Source organism: Protopterus annectens, chromosome 3.part0 (assembly GCF_019279795.1).
Source record: "Protopterus annectens isolate FY-2018-M chromosome 3.part0, PAN1.0, whole genome shotgun sequence".
NCBI lineage: Eukaryota > Metazoa > Chordata > Ceratodontiformes > Protopteridae > Protopterus > Protopterus annectens.
In genome coordinates, this window is record NC_056731.1 from 327,449,189 (window position 1) to 327,467,714 (window position 18,526).

The 18,526-nt window shown below is 44.9% G+C and overlaps 1 protein-coding gene across 1 annotated transcript in view; it reads right to left on the reverse strand.

The window, feature by feature from the left end:
- EZH2 (enhancer of zeste 2 polycomb repressive complex 2 subunit) overlaps window positions 1-18,526 on the reverse strand; it is a gene marked incomplete in the record, with an annotated part of 2,261,448 nt that overhangs the window by 1,586,870 nt on the left and 656,052 nt on the right. Inside the window, 1 exon segment of the mRNA XM_044064800.1 lies at window positions 4,992-5,030. Within this exon segment, the coding sequence (XP_043920735.1) occupies window positions 4,992-5,030 (39 nt within the window).

An 18,526-nucleotide genomic window follows, 5' to 3' on the forward strand; every position in this document is an offset into this window, starting at 1 on the left:
TAAAAAGTTGGCAGGTGAATAGTTTGGTTAAGAGCTACACTGGATACCAGCTTAGGCATAAAGGAAGGATTGGTCCTGAGGGACACCCTGTCCGGGTAAAATGTAATTAAAGGCTCCACAGCCATGAGAGCCCGTAGTTCTGAAACCCTTCTTGCTGAAGTGATTGCCAAAAGGAAAACCGTTTTCCAAGATAAAAACTTTATATCCGCAGTAGCTGCTGGTTCAAAAGGAGGCAGGGTAAGTTTTTCCAGCACAAAATTGAGGTCCCATGCAGGAGTTTGCGATCTTCTGGGAGGCCTTAAATTTTTGGCTCCTCTCAGATACTGTTTTAGCAGATGATGAGAAAAGATGGGAGGCTCCGAATTGTAATGAGCCGAGATGGCTGATGCATGGATTTTTATTGGAGAAGGATAAGCCCTTGTCCAGCATCTCAGTCAAGTATTGTAAAATCTGAGGAATATTTGGTTTTGCTCTGTCTGTTCCGTGTGCTTGGTTCCAAGCATAGAATCTTTTCCATTTATCAGCATAAGATTTTCTAGTACTAGGCCTTCTGGCTTCCAAAATGACATCCATAACAGATTTAGAGGTGTTGTTTGAATAATTACATAATCAGCCATGTTGCAAGGTTCAGAGTTTGGAGCAGAGTGTGCAGAATTTGATTGTTCTGCTGAGACAGTAGATGAGGTATTTGAGGCAAGTTCCAAGGAGGGAGTTGAGACATATTCCTTAAAATTGGATACCAGTGCTGGCAAGGCCAGTCCGGAGCAATTAGGATCATTTTTGTTTTTTTCTGTCTGTCCGTTAAGACCTTGGAGAGAAGAGGCAGAGGGGGAAAGGCGTAGACTGATAGGTTTTTTTCTAACTAAAGGATAGGGCATCCACTTTCCATGCTTGTCTGTGATAAGTCTTTGTGCAGAATTTGTCCAGTTGATAATTTTTTTTGGGGGGGGGGGTGCAAACAGATCTATGTCTGGGCTCCCCCATTTCTGTGTTGCCATACTGAAGACTTGTGGATCCAGTTTCCACTCATGCAGGTCCATATGATTTCTGCTTAGGTCGTCTGCCAGAGTATTTTGTTTTCCTGGCAGGAATTGAGCTTGAAAATGTACTTGGTAAGTCAAGGCTATGTTCCACAATGCCATGGCTAGTCTGCAATGGGGGTAAGAATGTGTAACCCCCTGCTTATGTACCACATACCCGTGGTGTTGTCCGTCTATCAGTAGTTGTCCTGGATGAAGTAAGTCCTTGAAGACTGTCAGGGCATTCTGAACAGCTAGCATCTCTTTCTGGTTGATATGCAGATGCATTAGTTTTGGGCTCCATATGCCCTGAATGCATCTCCCCCCACTAGGTGGGCCCCCCAAGCATAGTATGATGCATCTGTAGTTAGGGTCTGGGTGGCAGGGGGTAGAGTGAATGACAGTCCCTTGTTTTGGTGGCATGTCTCTGCCCACCAAAGAAACTCCTGTTGTAGGCAGGGAATGAGAGGAATCATTGTTTCCAGACTGTGACAATATTGACTCCATAAACTTTTTAGGTATCATTGAAGTTCCCCCATATGCAGTCTTGCATATGGAATTAGTAGAATGCAGGATGCCATGAACGCCAAAGCCTGCAGAACTTGTCTTGCAAATAACTAGGTTTTTGTTGCCATCTGTCTGAAGTATACAGTCAGTTGCCTTTGTTTGTCTGGCGTAAGGTAAGCCATCTGAGCAGTTGTATTCACGCTTGCACCCAGGAATGTAATTTTTTGAGAGAGTACCAGTTGTGATTTCTTTTCATTTATTGTGTACCCTAGGCATGTTAGAAGCCTTTTTACATATGCCAGATGTTGAAGAAGAAAGTCCTTGTTTTCTGCTTGAATGAGACAGTCATCCAAGTAAGGATAAATTTGTATGCTTTGTCTGCAAAATGCAATTACTGGTGCCAGGCACTTTGTAAAGACCCTGGGCGCAGTAGATAAGCCAAAGGGCAGTGCAGAGAATTGGTAATGCATAAAGCCTGCCTTGAAGCGGAGGTATCTTCTGCACGATTCCTTTATTGGGATATGCAGGTAAGCCTCTTTTAAGTCTAGAGTCACTAACCAAGCGTTCTTGCCCAGCATAGGCAGTAGCTGTTGTAAAGTCAGCATTTTGAATTTTGGAATGTCCAGGAACGTGTTCAAAATCGATAAGTCCAGTATTGGACGCCAGGCATGGTCTTTTCTAGGTACCAGGAACAGCCTTGAATAAAAACCTTGTCCTTTTTCCTGTTCTGGTACTGGCTGAATAGCCCCCATATCCATGAGGGACATAACTTGTTTCTGAGCATCTGCCCATTGATTTTGTGGCCGATTTGGCCAACCGTTTGGAACTGGCAAAGTATGGAAATGAAATCTTTACCCCTGGGATACTATGTTTAATACCCACTTGTCCTGGGTAATTAACTGCCAATTTTCAGCATGAAGTGCTAATTTCCCCCCCAAGGGGCTGCCAAAAGATAAGTGCTTGGTGATGGTAGAGGGAAGTCACTGAGACTGCTTACTGTATGGTTGTGCTTTGTTTCCTCCAGATTTGGAGGTGGAGGCACCCCATTGGTTTGACCTGCAAAAACCCTGTGACTGGTATCTAGAGCCTTTTGAGCACCTGGATTTGCCTTGAGAGGCTCTGTTGGACACAGCAAAGGACCAATTTTTAGTAGGCCAGTGCCTACTGAACCTGGGAGGCTGCACTTGTAAGAAATCTTTTAGTTTGCATATATTTAGCTTTGTCTTCCATTTTCTTTAAAACCTCTTCTGCCTTATTACCAAGCAGAGTATCATGCTGTAAAGGAGCATCCAACAATTTAGCTTTAACATGATCAGACAGATTTTGCTCCTTGAGCCAGGCATGCCTTCTAATCACAGATCCAGTAACTGTGGCCCTGCGAGAGGCTTCCAAGGAATCAAAACCATATTGCAAAGTATGCTTTCCAATCTGTTCTGCTGCATGCAATAATTCCTGTAATTCTTTATTTTCCACACAATCAGAAATTATCATTTTCTGTTTCAATAGGCCCATAACATACTGTTGATATTTAAGCATATGAAACTGGCAGTTTAAGGCCCTAATTGCCAAGGTTGCAGACGTATAAACCTTCTTGCCCCATCTATCCAGCACCCTGGAATCTCTATCAGAGGGGGGTAGGATTTTTGGCTGTAGAGGCTTTTACACCTTTGGGACCCTGTGAGATAGTTTCAGGATCAGCAGGATTTTTGAATAGAAATTTGTGGGAGTCAGAAACCCAGTAATATCTGTCTGGCTTACTAGGAGCTGGAGGTAGGGAATCAGGAGACATTCTTGATTCTGAAAACACATCAACAATGTCTAATACAGGAGGTATAGCCAAAGGCCTATGCTGAGGAAAAAGGAAATCCTTAAGCCTCTTTTTTGATTCAGAGAAATCCTGACTCTCCCAATGAAAATGTTCCCTTAAAGTATGCAAGGTTTGTCCAAAAGAATAATCCTCAGGAGGAGATGCAGATGGGATGGATTCTTCTGCATTGGAATCCTCATAGGGTAGCATAGAATATTCCTGATCAGAAGAGGAATCAGAAGAAATAGAAACCTGATCTGAAGATTCATAATCGGTGTCTTGCCAAGGCCTCTTGGGGGGGGGGGGGTTGGGAATCCCTGATCAAGGTAATTAAAGTCCTCAGCCATTTTAATCTGTTTTTTAGGCATAGGGGCCTGAGCACGTGGCTCATGCATCGTTTTTTTAGACTTAGAAGTTGCTTTTGATTTTGTTGTTGAAGCTGGCGTCGGTTTTATATAAAAAAGTTGAGGCCTGAAAACACCCTCAGAAGCCGGTGCCTGCACAGTGGCTGCGGACCCATCCAAGGAAGAGACATCCGCGGATTCAATACTCTTGTGAAACTTGCGGCATACCGGATGGGTCTCGGTAGAGGCCTGCGACTGGCTTAGGAGAAGCTTCGTTGTCGGTTTTGGACCTCGACGGTCTGTCTCTTTCTTTGCGTTTTTCGTGAACTCCGGTAGTCTGATTGCTATCCGATGACATTTCAGGGTAATTAAATCTGGATCCAAAATATTTTGAAGCAAAAATATACAGACGCTTAATAGTGCGTTGGTTAAATCTAGCACAAAACTGACAGCAAGGCACGTTATGATCTGGGCCTAGGCAAGGAATACAGTACAAATGAAAATCCTTATGCGGTATTTGCTTCCCACAAGTAATGCAATTATTAACTTTTACTGACATCGGTAAGGAGCAAGAAAAAAAGTTTCCCCAACGGGGTACTTGGATTTAATTGAAGACTTCGGTTCTGAAACTCAAATGCGAAAATTTCAGGAGTCGGCCGACCGGCACTTGCGAACTGCTTCTGTTTAGGGCACTGCGCGGCAAGAAAGACTGAATAAAATGGCATCAGCTGCAGGTTTTATACCCCTGACGACCTGATGTCATGGAAGAGGAGACAGCAACAGAAGCAGGACCCAAGACTTTGATATTCAGGCCGACTGAGGGCAACCTTCCAGCAGATAACCCAAATGTAATGACTGCAACAGTCATGCTGTTACCTGGTCAATCTTGCCAGATCATAGTCAACATTGGGTGTCAGCAGTGGCTAAACAAATCCATTCTATTAACTCCTGCATCAGTGGTCAGGTAGTGTAAAATTGGCAGAATCAAAATAATGCCAGTTCCTCGCCGCCACCACCTCCTCTAAGTATTTAAGGTTACATCTGTAGTTAAAGACAGTTTCTTAATGTAAACTAATGAAATGCAAAGTTTTAATCATTACAAGCAACATTCAAAAATATTAATCAAAAACAATGAAAACATTCTTAACAGGGTGCCTTTCTCCATTATTTGATTATTTTCACAGCTCAAATTCAGTTAAGACTAAAGCTGCTGCTGCAGAACTAGGATAGCATTATTTATTGAGAGCCCTGCCATGCACAATGCACCTATACACTGCACAGCAATTTTAGAAATCCCCACAACTGCTCAATTACCTTGAAGTTCTGAGTTAAACCTGTTTGTCTGTTGTGTTCCTGCAATAATGGAAAAAAAAAATATTAAACCACTTTTTCCACTATAAAAAATTTCTTGAACAAGTTGCAGTCATTCCCTTGAAAATTATGAATGCAATCTATATTGAGCTAAAGGGACTCCATGCAGCAGGATATTATAATGAGGTGTGATAAAGTGCAAATAAGCTAGTACAACAGTATGGTACCTGATGTCAACAAGCAGGATGTGACAGAATTCCTGAGAACAAAATGAGACACTGAATGAGGTTGATCAAAGGTGACAGTTGTCCAGCCAGTCAGTGGCACTAATTCAATGCCAACCTATGGCTACTTTTGGAGAAGCAAACACTCAATTGCATGGGCTTGTCAAAAGGTAGGCTCTCAGGACCCAATAGCACCAAGCACAAATACGCCTAAACAATGGGTAATGTGCGCAATCACCTACTCTGCCAAAAACAGCAAAGACACACAGGAAAAAGCTTTCAAAACATGTCTGAACCAGGAATATTTTGCTGCATGTAGCGCTCTGAAGAAAGCTGAAGGAGGCACTTCAGTACAAAGTTTCATCAAACGATGCTCCAACAGATACATCCATCAGTTAAAATTTTTACCTACAGCTTACAAACAGACTAAAAAGACTGGCAAAGCTCTGAACGTTAACAGGACTGTTAAACTGAACAGGGACGCCATGGAAAGTACAGTTTTGCACCTACCATAAATGTAGATGTTCGAGTGCTCATACAGCTGCAGTCATTACAGATGGGTTATCCTGCCGTCAGGCGGGTCCTCGGTCGGCCGAATTCCAAAGTCTAGGTCCGGCGTCGGTTGTCATCGCTTCTTCCCTGACGTCAGTGCGGCAGGGGTATAAAAGAGGCAGCAGACGCCATTTTCTTCAGTTTTTCTTGCCCCAGATGTCAGGTGCCCCCAGAAGGAAGGCAAAACATAAATTTATGCAATCATGCAATATAGAATAATCAAAAAACAGTAGCTGCAAGGAAATACACCATAAAAGAATACCCCAAATAGGTTGTATGAGAAGGTGTTTGTCATAAGGCCTGTCCTAAGAGGGGACGGAGGGGGGGGTAACCTGGACTGCAGCTGTATGAGCACTCTAACATCTACATTTATGATAGGTACAAAACTGTACTATGTTCATCGTGCATACAGCTGCAGTCACTACAGATGGGAAGAATCTCAAAGCTAAGTAGGGGCGGCAGGCACTAAGTGGAACTAGGAGGGGCAAAGATGCCCTGCAAGACTGCTGTGACAAATCCCGCTCTAGATTTAGAGTATAGTGGAAGGTGGTAGTGCTTGGAGAAAGTGTGCACTAAACTCCAAGTGGCTGCTTCCAAAATGTCCTTGGTAGGAACCCCCCTGAGGAAAGCTGCAGAGGTAGCTGTGGCCCTGGTGGAGTGGGATCTGATGCTTGTAGGCACAGTTTTTCCATGAAATGAGTAACAAAAGTGTATGCGGTGGGCTATCCATTTTGAGATTGTTTGGAAATAGCCTTTCCTTGAGCACCTGTAGCATAGGACACAGAGTTGCTCGGATTTCCTGAATGGCTTTGTCCTGTCCAAATAATAATGAAGTTGTCTGTGAACGTCTAAGGAATGTAGTAGTCTTTCCCCTTTGTTTTGTGGATTAGGATAAAAGGTAGGTAAGTGGATAGTCTGATTCAAAGCTACACTGGATACTACCTTTGGCATAAAGGTAGGGTTGGTTCGTAAGGAAACTCTGTCCTGATGGAAAATGATGACAGGTTGCACAGCCATGAGGGCCTGTAGCTCTGAAACCCTGCATGCTGAGGTGATAGCCAGAAGGAAGGCTGTTTTCCATGACAAGTATTGTAGTTCTGTTGAAGAAGCTGGCTGGAAGGAAGGAAGGGTCAGCTTTTCCAATACGAAGTTGAGGTCCCAAGCAGGGACTGGTGGTTTCCTTGGGGGGTTTATATTCTTTGCCCCTCTGAGGAACTGTCTTAAGAGAGGATGAGAGAATAAAGGAGGATCTGTGTTGTATTGTGCAGATATGGCTGAAGCGTGGATTTTGATGGAGGAGAAGGAAAGTCCACTGTTTAACATCTCAGCTAGGTGCTGTAAAATTTGAGGTAAATTTATTACCAAAGGATTCTGGTGCTTTTCTTGATTCCAGGCACAAAATCGTTTCCATTTGGCGGAGTAGGCTTTTCTAGTAGAAGGTCTTCTGGCCTCCAAGATGACATCCTGCACCTCCTTGGAGAGGAGAATCTGTTGGGAAATCGAGTAATTCTCCATGCAGCTAGATTTAGGGTTTTGAGCTGGCTGTGAAGAGTCTTGTAGTTGTGCTGGGACAACAGAAGAGGGACTAGAGGTAGGATCCATGGTGGGGAATGTGTCAGGCTCTTCAGGAGCGGATAACCGGTGTCATCTTGGCCAGTCTGGAGCAATGAGAATCATTTTCGGCCTCTCTGCTCTGGCTTTTAATAGAACTTTGGGCAGCAGAGGAAGAGGCGGGAAGGCATAGACTGTCAACGTTGTCCAATTGAAAGAAAGTGCGTCCACTTTCCAGGCCTGTGGATGATAGGTCCTTGAACAAAATTTTTCAAATGGTAATTTCTGTGGGTAGCAAAGAGATCTATGTCTGGCTGTCCCCATGCCTGAGTTATCTTTGTGAAAACTTGAGGATGCAACTTCCATTCGTGAGGATCTGTCATTTCTGCTTAGGCTGTCTGCCAATGTGTTTTCCTTCCCTGGCAGGAATTGTGCCTGTAGTTGAATTTGCAATTCCAGTGCTGTGTTCCATAGGGTCATGGCTTGCCCGCACAGGGGGTATGAATGAGTTCCCCCCTGTTTATGTACCACATCACTGTGGTGTTGTCTGTCCTTATCAACAGCTGGCCTGGATGCAGTAGGTCTTTGAAGGTCATAATAGGATTTTGGACGGCTAGCATTTCCTTTTGGTTGGTGTAGGTGCTTCTCTGTTTGGGACCATTTTCCCTGAATGCACTGATCTGTCATGTGTGCCCCCCAGGTGTAGTCTGAGGAGTCTGTTGTGATGAATTGAGTTGCTTGAGGTACACAGAAAGGGAGACCTATGTTTCTTTGGCATGCTTGAGCCCACCACAGAAATTCCTTTTAAAGGCATGGAATGAGTGGTATAATTGTTTCCAAGCTGTGGCTGTGTTTTTTTAGGTACCATTGAAGTTTCCTCATATGCAGCTTTGTACATGGGATCAGTAGGATGCAAGATGCCATGAATCCCAGAGCCTGCAGGACTTTCCTTGCAGTCAGCCTGGTGAAGGTTGCTGAAGTATTGAGACAGTTGCCCTTGTTTGTCTGGCGTGAGGTAGGCCATCTGGGTGGTTGTATTCAAGCTGGCACCCAGGAAAATTATTTGTTGAGAGGGTATTAGTTTTGATTTCTTTTTGTTGACTGTGTATCCCAGAAAGTTCAACAGTGTTATTACAAACGCCAGGTGTTTCAGTAGTATGTCCTTGCTGTCCGCTTGGATCAGGCAGTCGTCCAGACATGGGTAGATTTGTATTCCTTGTAGTCTGCAGAAGGCGATTACTGATGCCAGGCATTTAGTAAACACTCTGGGCGCAGTAGATAAGCCAAAGGGCAATGCAGAGAATTGATAATGGGTTGAACCTGCAAGAAATCTGAGGTATCTTCTGCAATCTTGTCTGATAGGGACATGCAGGTATGCCTCCTTGAGGTCCAATGTTACCAGCTAAGACTCCTTGTCCAGCATGGGAAGAAGCTGCTGTAATGTGAGCATCTTGAATTTTGGTACCTGTAGATATGTGTTTAGGATGGATAGGTCTAAGATAGGTCTCCAATCTTTGTCTTTCCTTGGTACCAGGAATAGTCTGGAATAAAACCCTTGACCTTGCTCTTTTGCAGGTACCTCTTGAATCCCTTTCATGTCCATGAGAGTTGAAATTTGTTTTTGTGCCTCTGCCCTTTGATTTTGTGGCAGGTTTGGCATGCCTCTCATTTTTGGAAGGGTGTGAAAGTGGAACCTGTAGCCTCTGTCTATAATGTCCAGACTCCATTTGTCTTTTGTAACAATATGCCAATTTTTTTGAGAATAATGCCAGTTTTCCGTCCAAAGGTGCTGCCATTAAAGCTTTGCTTGGCAGGTAAAGGGGGAAGACATTGTGTCTGTTTTCTAAATGACTGTGATCTATCTTCTCCACCTCTTGGGGTTGGTGCTTGCCACTGTCTGGCTCTGAAAGATCCTTGAGGTTGCCCTCTACCCCTTGGGCGTCTGCATCTGCCCCTTTGAGGTCTGTCCGTGGCTGGAAAGGACCAATTTTTTGAAGGCCAGTTTCTGCTGAAACGTGGAGGTTGTACCTGCAGGAAATCTTTCACTGTTTGCATTGATTTCGCTTTTTCCTCCATTTTCTTTAGTACCTCCTCAGCTTTAACACCAAACAATGCATCTTTTTGAAGAGGTGCATCTAATAATTTAACTTTGACATGATCTGGTAAGGCTTGCTCTTTGAGCCAAGCATGCCTACGTACAACAGTAACAACAGCTCTACATGAGGCCTCTAAAGCATCAAAACCACACTGCAAGGTATGTTTACCCACTTGCATCATGCAACAAATCCTGCAACTCTTTTAAATCTGGTTGTTCTGATTGTGTCATTTTGCTTTTCAACTGAGATAACAAAAACTATTGATACTTTAACATGTGGAACTGACAGTTTAATGCCCTCATGGTTAAAGTGGCCGAGGTGTACACCTTTTTCCCCCCTCCTTTCTAAAGCTCTGGAATCTCTCTGAAGGTAATGGGTTTTTAGCAGTAGAGGCCTTAATTCCCTTGGGACCCTGTGAAATAGTTTCTGGGTCAGCAGTATGGCTTTTGTATAGGAACTGGTGTGAATCAGGAACCCGGTAATACCAGTCTGGTTTAACAGGAGCTGGAGGCAAAGAATCTGGATTAAGGCTGGCTTCTGTGTACACATCATCCAATATATCTAAAACAGGAGGGATAGCCAGGGGCCTATGCTGGGGGAGCAAAAGAAAATCCCAGAGTCTTTTCTTGGAATCTGAGTAATCTTGGCCTTCCCAGTGGAAGTGTTCCCTCAATGTATGTAGGGTTTCCCCAAAAGAGTAGTCCTCAGGGGGGGAGACCGAGGGAATAGACTCCTTTGCATCAGAGTCTTCAAAAGGAGAATAGGCATAATCCTGGTCCTCAGAATGTTCAGAGGTAATAGAGGCTTGATCTGAGGAAGGGTAGTCTTCCTCTAATCTGGGCCTTTTGTCAGAGGGGGGTTGAGAACCCCTGATGAGCAATCAAATCCTCAGCCATTTTAAGCATCTGTTTTTTAGGCATGGGGCCTTGAGAGGGGGTCTGAGGTCCCTGTTTTTTGGTTTTCATGGCCGCTTTAGATTTAGTGAAAGCTTTAATAGAGAAGGAGTAAGGCCTGAAGACACCTTGAGAAATGGCAGGCCTGTCTAAACTCTGAGTTTCCCCGCCAAGATTGGCGTCGGTATCTGTAGTAGGAATGGGGACAGAGGAGCCTGCGACCTTGGGTACTGAAGACACCGGTAATGCTATGTCATCGGTACTCAGGGGCTGCGTAGGCGCCTTGCTGAGAACTGGAGAACCGGTAGTCGGCCTTAGCGTGGTGTCAGTAGTCGGTGCGGACCTCGTATGTCGTTCCTTATCTTTGCGTCTTTTACTCAAAACTGGAGTCGAAGTATCCGACGACATAATATAATAAAATTTTTTACCAAAATAGTGAAGGGTGAACTCCGCCCGGCGCTTAATAGTGCGCTTGTTGAATCTAGCACAAAAACGGCAGGCCGAGATGTCATGGTCTGGGCCTAAGCAAGGTATACAGAAAGAGTGGAAATCCTTATGCGGTATTTGCTTCCCACATGAAATGCAATTATTAACTTTGTCTGACATCGGTCTGAGACCAGAAAAGTTTCCCCAATGGGGTACTTAGCTTTCAAGCAGACTTCGGCTGAAATATTTTCGTAAATCTCAGGAGCTGGCCGACTGGCACTTGCGAACTGCTTCTGCTTCGGGCACAGCGCGGCAAGAAAGACTGGAGAAAATGGCGTTGGCTGCCTCTTATTCCCCTGCCGCACTGACGTCAGGGAAGAAACGACGGCAACCGATGCCGGACCTAGACTTTGGAATTCGGCCGACCGAGGACCCGCCTGATGGCAGGATAACCCATCTGTAATGACTGCAGCTGTATGCACGATGAACATCCAGGTTTGTTTTTTAATCAACTGCTGCATGCACAAGAATTAAACAGCACACTTCCTCAGAAATGAAAACGGAACGGAGAAAAAGTACAGTTTTGTACCTACCATAAATGTAGATGTCCGATAGGAATGCATCTGCAGTCTTCACAAATGGGTTGTCCTGTCGTCAGGCAGCCCTTCGGTCGGCCGGATTCCAAAGTCTGGGTCTGGCTTCGGCTGGTGTCGCACTTCACCAGACGTCATTGCGGCAGTTCTTCGGGTATAAAGGCATCAGCCGACGCCATTTTCCTCAGTGTTTCTTGCCCCAGATGCCAGGTGTCCTCTTGGATGGCTAAATTTGGATAAATGCCAAAGTTTCCAAATAGTAGAGAGCAAACACACAAAATAAGCATGTATGTACATATATACAAACAAATACACCATAATAGATCCCCCAAGCTAGCTGAAGGTTGGCAAATACCTAGGAGTACCTCAGAGGGAAGGAGGGAGGGTAATCCTGACTGCAGATGCATTCCTATCGGACATCTACATTTATGGTAGGTACAAAACTGTACTATGTCTTTCAAGGATGCATCTGCAGTCTTCTAAATGGGTAGAATACCATAGCTAAACTAGGGAGGAGGAATGAGTAGAGATTATGGTGTAGTTAGGATCCCTTGCAAAACAGCAGTGGCAAAACCAGCTCGGGATCTAGTGTATAAAGGTAAATTATAATGCTTGGCAAATGTATGCACGGAGGTCCAAGTAGCAGCCTCTATAATGTCCTTGGTAGCCACTCCTAAGAAAGCTGTGGTAGTGGCTGTAGCCCTTGTGGAGTGAGGCCTGATGTTCTCTGGAGTTTTCTTTCCATGATAGGAGTAACAAAATCTAATGCAATTTCCTATCCATTTGGAGATTGTCTGTTTTGAAACTGGTTTTCCTTCCTTCCCTGTTGCATATGCTACCAGAAGCTGGTCAGTTTTTCTATTGGTTTTTGTCCTGTCCAGGTAGTAGCGTAATTGTCTATGCACATCCAAGGTATGTAGTAGCCTTTCTCCCCTGTTCTGTGGGTTGGGGAAGAATGTAGGAAGGTGGATAGCCTGATTTAAAGAGACTCTGGATACCACCTTAGGCATAAATGTAGGATTTGTTCTCATGGAGACACTATCTTGATGGAAGATCAGGAAGGGTTGCACTGCCATTAATGCCTGTAGTTCAGAGACCCTTCTTGCTGAAGTTATTGCCAGCAGGAATGCAGTCTTCCAGGATAAGTATTGTAATTCTGCTGTTGCTGCTGGTTCGAAAGGGGGAAGTGTCAATTTTTCTAGTACAAAGTTCAAGTCCCATGCTGGTAATGGAGGTTTCCGGGGAGGTTTTACATTTTTAATTCCTCTCAGAAACTGTCTGAGCAGAGGATGCGAGAAGACAGGAGGATCCAAGCTGTATTCTGCTGAAATAGCTGAGGCATGTATCTTGATGAAGAGTAGGACAGGCCTGTATGGAAGAGCTCTGCCAAGTACTCCAGGATGTTGGCTATGTTCACCAGTGTCACGTCTTGTCCCTTTGCAGTGCCCCAAGTGAGATATCTTTTCCATTTTGCTGCATAATTCTTTCTTGTTGAAGGTCTTGAGCCTCCAGGATTATGTCCTTAACCCTTTGGGATAAATTTGGGTTAATTGTTGTCATGTAATGTTCCAGGCAGTTAGCTGCAGAGTTTTCAGGTTTGGATGCAAGATGTTGAAGTTGTTCTGTGTTAACAGTAATGGGATCAGGGGCAGTGTCCATATTTGTTCCCGGGACATGCTCCTCAGCAATGGATACCAATGTTGTCTTGGCCAGTCTGGAGCTATCAGAATGATCCTCGGATGTTCCTCTTTGATCTTCAGAAGCACCTTGTGCATCAAAGGAAGTGGTGGGAATGCGTATGCTATCAGGTTTTTCCAACTGAAAGATAGGGAGTCCACCTTCCAAGCAAGTGGGTGATACGTCCTTGTGCAGAATTTCTTTAGCTGGTGATTGAGTGGGGATGCAAACAAGTCCATTTGTGGTAATCCCCATTCTCTTGTGATGGCTTTGAAGATGTCCAGATGCAGCATCCATTCGTGGGCATCTGTGGTAGTTCTGCTTAATATGTCTGCTAGAATGATTTCCTTCCCTGGTACATAAATTGCTTGTAACTAAATGTTGTAGCCCAGAGCCACATCCCATAGGTCCAGTGCCAGCCGGCATAGAGGATATGAGTGTGTGCCTCCCTGTTTGTTGATGTACCACATAACTGTGGTGTTGTCTGTCCTTATCAGCTGACCTTCTTGGAGAAAAGGTTTGAAGGCCTGGATTGCCAATTTTACTGCCATCATTTCCTTTAGATTTATGTGCAGGTGCAGCTGGTCTTGAGTCCATAGGCCTTGAATGCACCTGTCCAGCATGTTTGCCCCCCAACCGAGGTCTGAGGCATCTGTCGTGATGGTTTGTTTTGGTTGGCTTTTGCAGAAGGGCAATCCTGAGTTTGACTGGCAGGCCTGAGCCCACCATAGGAACTCTTTCTTCAGGCAGGGAATCATTGGAATTTTGGTTTCTAGGCTGTGCTTGTGTTGAGACCACAAATTCTTTAGGTACCATTGTAGCTTTCTCATATGAAGCCTGGCATGCGGGACCAGTATTATGCAGGATGCCATGAAGCCTAGAGCTTGCAGCACTTTTCTTGCAGTTAGATGGTTCTGCTTTGTTAATGCCAAGAAGTAGAGAGGAAGCTGCTCTTTCTTTTCTGCAGTTAGGGATGCCATTTGATTTGATGTGTCCAGTTCTGCACCCAGAAAGGTTATTCTTTGGGATGGAATCAGCCTTGACTTTTTTATATTGACTGTATATCCCAGGGCTGTAGCAGGTAAATGACTCTTTGTAGGTCTTCTGTTAGTTTTATTTTGTTGTCCGCTTGTATCAGGCAGTCGTCCAGGTAGGGATAGATTTGAATCTCCTGAAGTCTGCAATGAGCGATTACTGATGCCAGGCATTTCGTGAACACTCTGGGCGCAGTAGATAAGCCAAAGGGCAATGCTGAGAATTGATAATGCTCTGATCCTGCAAGAAATCTGAGGTATCTTCTGCAAATTGGTCTTATGGGGGCGTGCAGGTATGCCTCCTTGAGATCTAGAGTTACCAGCCAAGACTCCTTGCCCAGCATGGGAAGAAGCTGCTGTAGGGTCAGCATTTTGAATTTTGGAACAATGAGGAATGTGTTTAAAGTGGACAGGTCTAGAATAGGCCTCCATTTGTTTTCTTTTCTTGGTACCAGGAAGAGTCTGGAGTAAAATCCCTTTCCTTGCTCCAAAGGAGGTACCTTTTCCACAGCTCTCATTCTTAGTAATTGAGATATTTGCTTTAGAGCTTCTGTCCTTTGAGTAGGTGGCAGATTTGGCATTCCTCTTTTGCTTGGTAGAGTATGGAAATGGAACCTGTAACCTTGGTCTATAGTTTGCAAAATCCATTTTCTCTTGTGATGCAATGCCAGTTCTTTGAAAATAAGGTTAGCTTTCCGCCTAAGGGTGCTTCTAGTTGTTCCCTGGTAGGCGGTGCCACCGCCAAGTCACTGTGAATGAGTTGTAGTGGTGGTGGTTGCATCCGTGCCTCGCTGGTTGTTACCTTGCCACTGGCGTCCCCTGTAGGCACCCCTGGTTTGGTTTCTGCCTCTCGAGCGCCTATTCCTGCCTCTTTGTGCCCTGGAGGAGTCTGGAAAGGACCAATTCTTGGAGGGCCAGTTCCTGCTAAACCTTGGAGGTTGAACTTGTAAGAAATCTTTCACTGTTTGTACAGATTTTGCTTTCTCTTCCATCTTTTTAGTACCTGTTGCTTGGGGAACCAAATAAACTGACCTTGTCCATAGGTGCATCCAAAAGCTTTGATTTGACATGGTCTGGTAATGCCTGTTCTTTCAGCCATGCATGCCTCCTGATAATTGTGCCAGTCATGGCTGATCTAAAGGAAGCCTCCAATGCATCATAGCCACATTTTAAAGAATGGTTACTAACCTGCTGTATGTTATGTACCATTTCTTGAATATATTTCTTATCTAAAGATTCTTCAGAGGACAGCTTTTTAGTCAACTGGTCAAGCATAAACTCTTGGTATTGAATCATATGAAATTGGCAGTTCAAAGCTCTAGCTGACAAAGTAGCAGAGGTGTAAACTTTTTTACCCCATCTCTCTAAGGACCTGGATTCCCTTTCAGAGGGAATAGGGTTTTAGTGGAAGTAGCTGCTACGGCTTTAGGACCCTGGGAGATAGTCTCTGGATCTGCAAAAGGAGCCTTATATAAATGGTGATGAGTGTCCGGGACCCTGTAGAACCTATCGGGCTTAGCAGGAGCCGGAGGTAATGAATCAGGAGCAGTGCAAGCATCATTAAATGCATCATCAACAACAGAAAGTACTGGAGGTATAGCTAAAGGCCTATGCTGTGGCAAATGTAGAAAGGTCCTAAGCCTTTTTCTGGAGTCTGAGAAATCTTGGCCCTGCCACTGAAATTGTTCCCTCATAGCATGCAAGGTTTCCCCAAAGGAAAATTCCTCAGGAGGAGAGGCTGAAGGGATGGACTCCTCAGCATCAGAGTCTTCGTAAGGAGAATAAGCAGCCTCAGGAGGGTCTGTATGATCTGAGTCATCAGAGGAATCATCTGTGGATACTGGCTCAGGGGGCTCTGCTCTAGGCCTTTTTTATGGAGGATGGAGAGAGGCCCTGTCTGGATGAGGCTGGGCTCCACGAATTAAAGAGATGAGATCCTCAGCCAAAGTAAGCATATGGGAGCTGGTGCTGGGCCTGAGAGAGGGGGGCTTGACAGGCACCGTTTTTGATGCTTTGGCTGCTTTAGCCCTGGCAAAGGCCTTAATAGACATTGCTGCAGGAGGCCTAGCAGCTCCACGTGCAGGGGTAGAAATATCCAGGGGAATGGTATCTGATAAATCCTGTGAAACCGCAACAGAAGGTTGGATTTCAGAAGCCGTTTCTACCAGGTTAGAAGAGGCCTCGGTAGAAGGCATGATTTCAGCTGAAGAAAGAACCGCTTGCTCGGTTTCGGCCGAAACAGAGACACTCGTGGTTTGCTTAACCGCGGTTTCGGCCGAAACCGCGAGTGTCAGTCCTTTTCTTTGCGTTTTTGGTACTCGTGAATGGAGGATCCGACGGCATAATATATGCAAAATCGGAGCCGAAAATCTGTTCAGCAAACTCCGATCGACGTCTAAGCGTCCGGTTAAAAGAAGCACAGGCTAGACAAGCTGCTACGTCATGGTCTGGGCCTAAACAATGTATGCAATAGGAGTGGAAATCTTTATGAGGTATTTGTTTCCCACAAGATAAACAGTTATTCACTTTCTCTGACATCGGCTGAGGCAAGAAAGAGTCCCCAATGGGGTACTTAGCTTTTTAGAAGTCTTCTAAGTAATATTCGGTAGTAGTAATCTCTGGATCTGACCGACCGGCACTTGCGAACAGCTTCTGCTTCGGGCGCCACGCGGCAAGAAAGACGGAGGAAAATGGCGTCGGCTGATGCCTTTATACCCGAAGAACTGCCGCAATGACGTCGGGTGAAGTGCGACACCAGCTGAAGCCAGACCCAGACTTTGGAATCCGGCCGACCGAAGGGCTGCCTGACGACAAGACAACCCATTTGTGAAGACTGCAGATGCATCCTTGAAGGACATCAGCACAATCTACTGAGGTCACTAATCTAAATAAAGTGCAGATTGTGTGCATAATGTTTTAGATGATTTGAAAAGTCTGGTACCTTCAAATATTATTGTTGCTCTTGCTGAAATAGAATATTTATCTCACAAGAAAACTGGCGGTGGTGCAGCGGTAGCGTTGTTGCCTCACAGCAAGAGGTTCTCCCGTTCGATTCTCAGCTGGAGCGCCTTTTGTGGAGTCTGCATGTCCTCCCCTCGGTCAAGTGGCGTTCAAAAGACATTCGTAGAATGGGCGTGCCTTTGTTGAAGGTTGGGCTTCGAGCTGGCAGCTTGGCACCCATAAAAAATCTACTGCCAATCATTAGCGGACCAGAGTTCCGCTGTGGCGACCCCTTACCCCTAAAAGCCGAAAGAAGAAAGTACAGTTTTGTACCTACCATAAATGTAGATGTCCGAGAGGTATGCATCTGCAGTCCTAACATATGGGTTGTCCTGCCTCAAGCAGCCCTTCGGTCGGCCGGATTCCAAAGTCTGGGTCTGGCCTCGGCTGATGTCGCACTTCACCCTACGTCATAGCTGCTGTGAATTGGGTATAAAGGCATCAGCCGACGCCATTTTCCTCAGTGTTTCTTGCCCCAGATGCCAGGTGCCCTCTAGGAAGGCTATATTTGGATAAATGCAAATGGATCCAAACAGTAGGGAGCAAACAATATAAGCATGTATATACATATATACAAACAAATACACTATAATAGATTCCCCCAGCTAGCTACAAGATGGGCAAATACCCTAGGAGTACCACAGAGGGGAAGGAGGGTGGGTAATCCTGACTGCAGATGCATACCTCTCGGACATCTACATTTATGGTAGGTACAAAACTGTACTATGTCCTTCAAGGATGCATCTGCAGTCCTAACATATGGGTAGAATACCATAGCCAAACTGGGGGTGGAGGCACTAAGATGATTATGGTGTAGTTAAGATCCCTTGCAAAACAGCAGTTGCAAAACCTGCTTGGGATCTGGAGTATAAAGGTAGATTATAATGCTTGGCAAATGTATGCACGGAGCTCCAAGTAGCAGCTTCTAAAATGTCTTTGGTAGCCACTCCTCGTAGGAAAGTTGTAGTAGTGGCTGTAGCCCTTGTGGAGTGAGGTCTGATGTTTTCTGGAGTTGTCTTTCCATGAAAAGAGTAACAAAATCTAATGCAATTTCCTATCCATTTTGAGATTGTCTGTTTTGAAATTGCTTTTCCTTCCATTCCTGATGCATATGCTACCAGAAGCTGGTCAGTCTTTCTGTTGGTCTTGGTTCTGTCCAGATAATAGCGCAATTGCCTGTGTACATCCAATGTATGTAGTAGTCTTTCCCCTGTTCTGTGGGTTGGGGAAGAATGTTGGCAGGTGGATTGCTTGGTTCAATGATACCCTGGAGACCACTTTTGGCATAAAAGTAGGATTAGTTCTCAAGGACACTATCCTGATGGAAGTTAAGGAAGGGCTGTACTGCCATTAATGCCTGTAATTCAGAAACCATTCTTGCTGAAGTGATTGCAAGCAGGAAAGCAGTTTTCCAAGATAAGAACTGTAATTCTGCTGTTGCTGCTGGTTCGAAAGGAGGAAGTGTTAACTTTTCCAGCACAAAGTTAAGGTC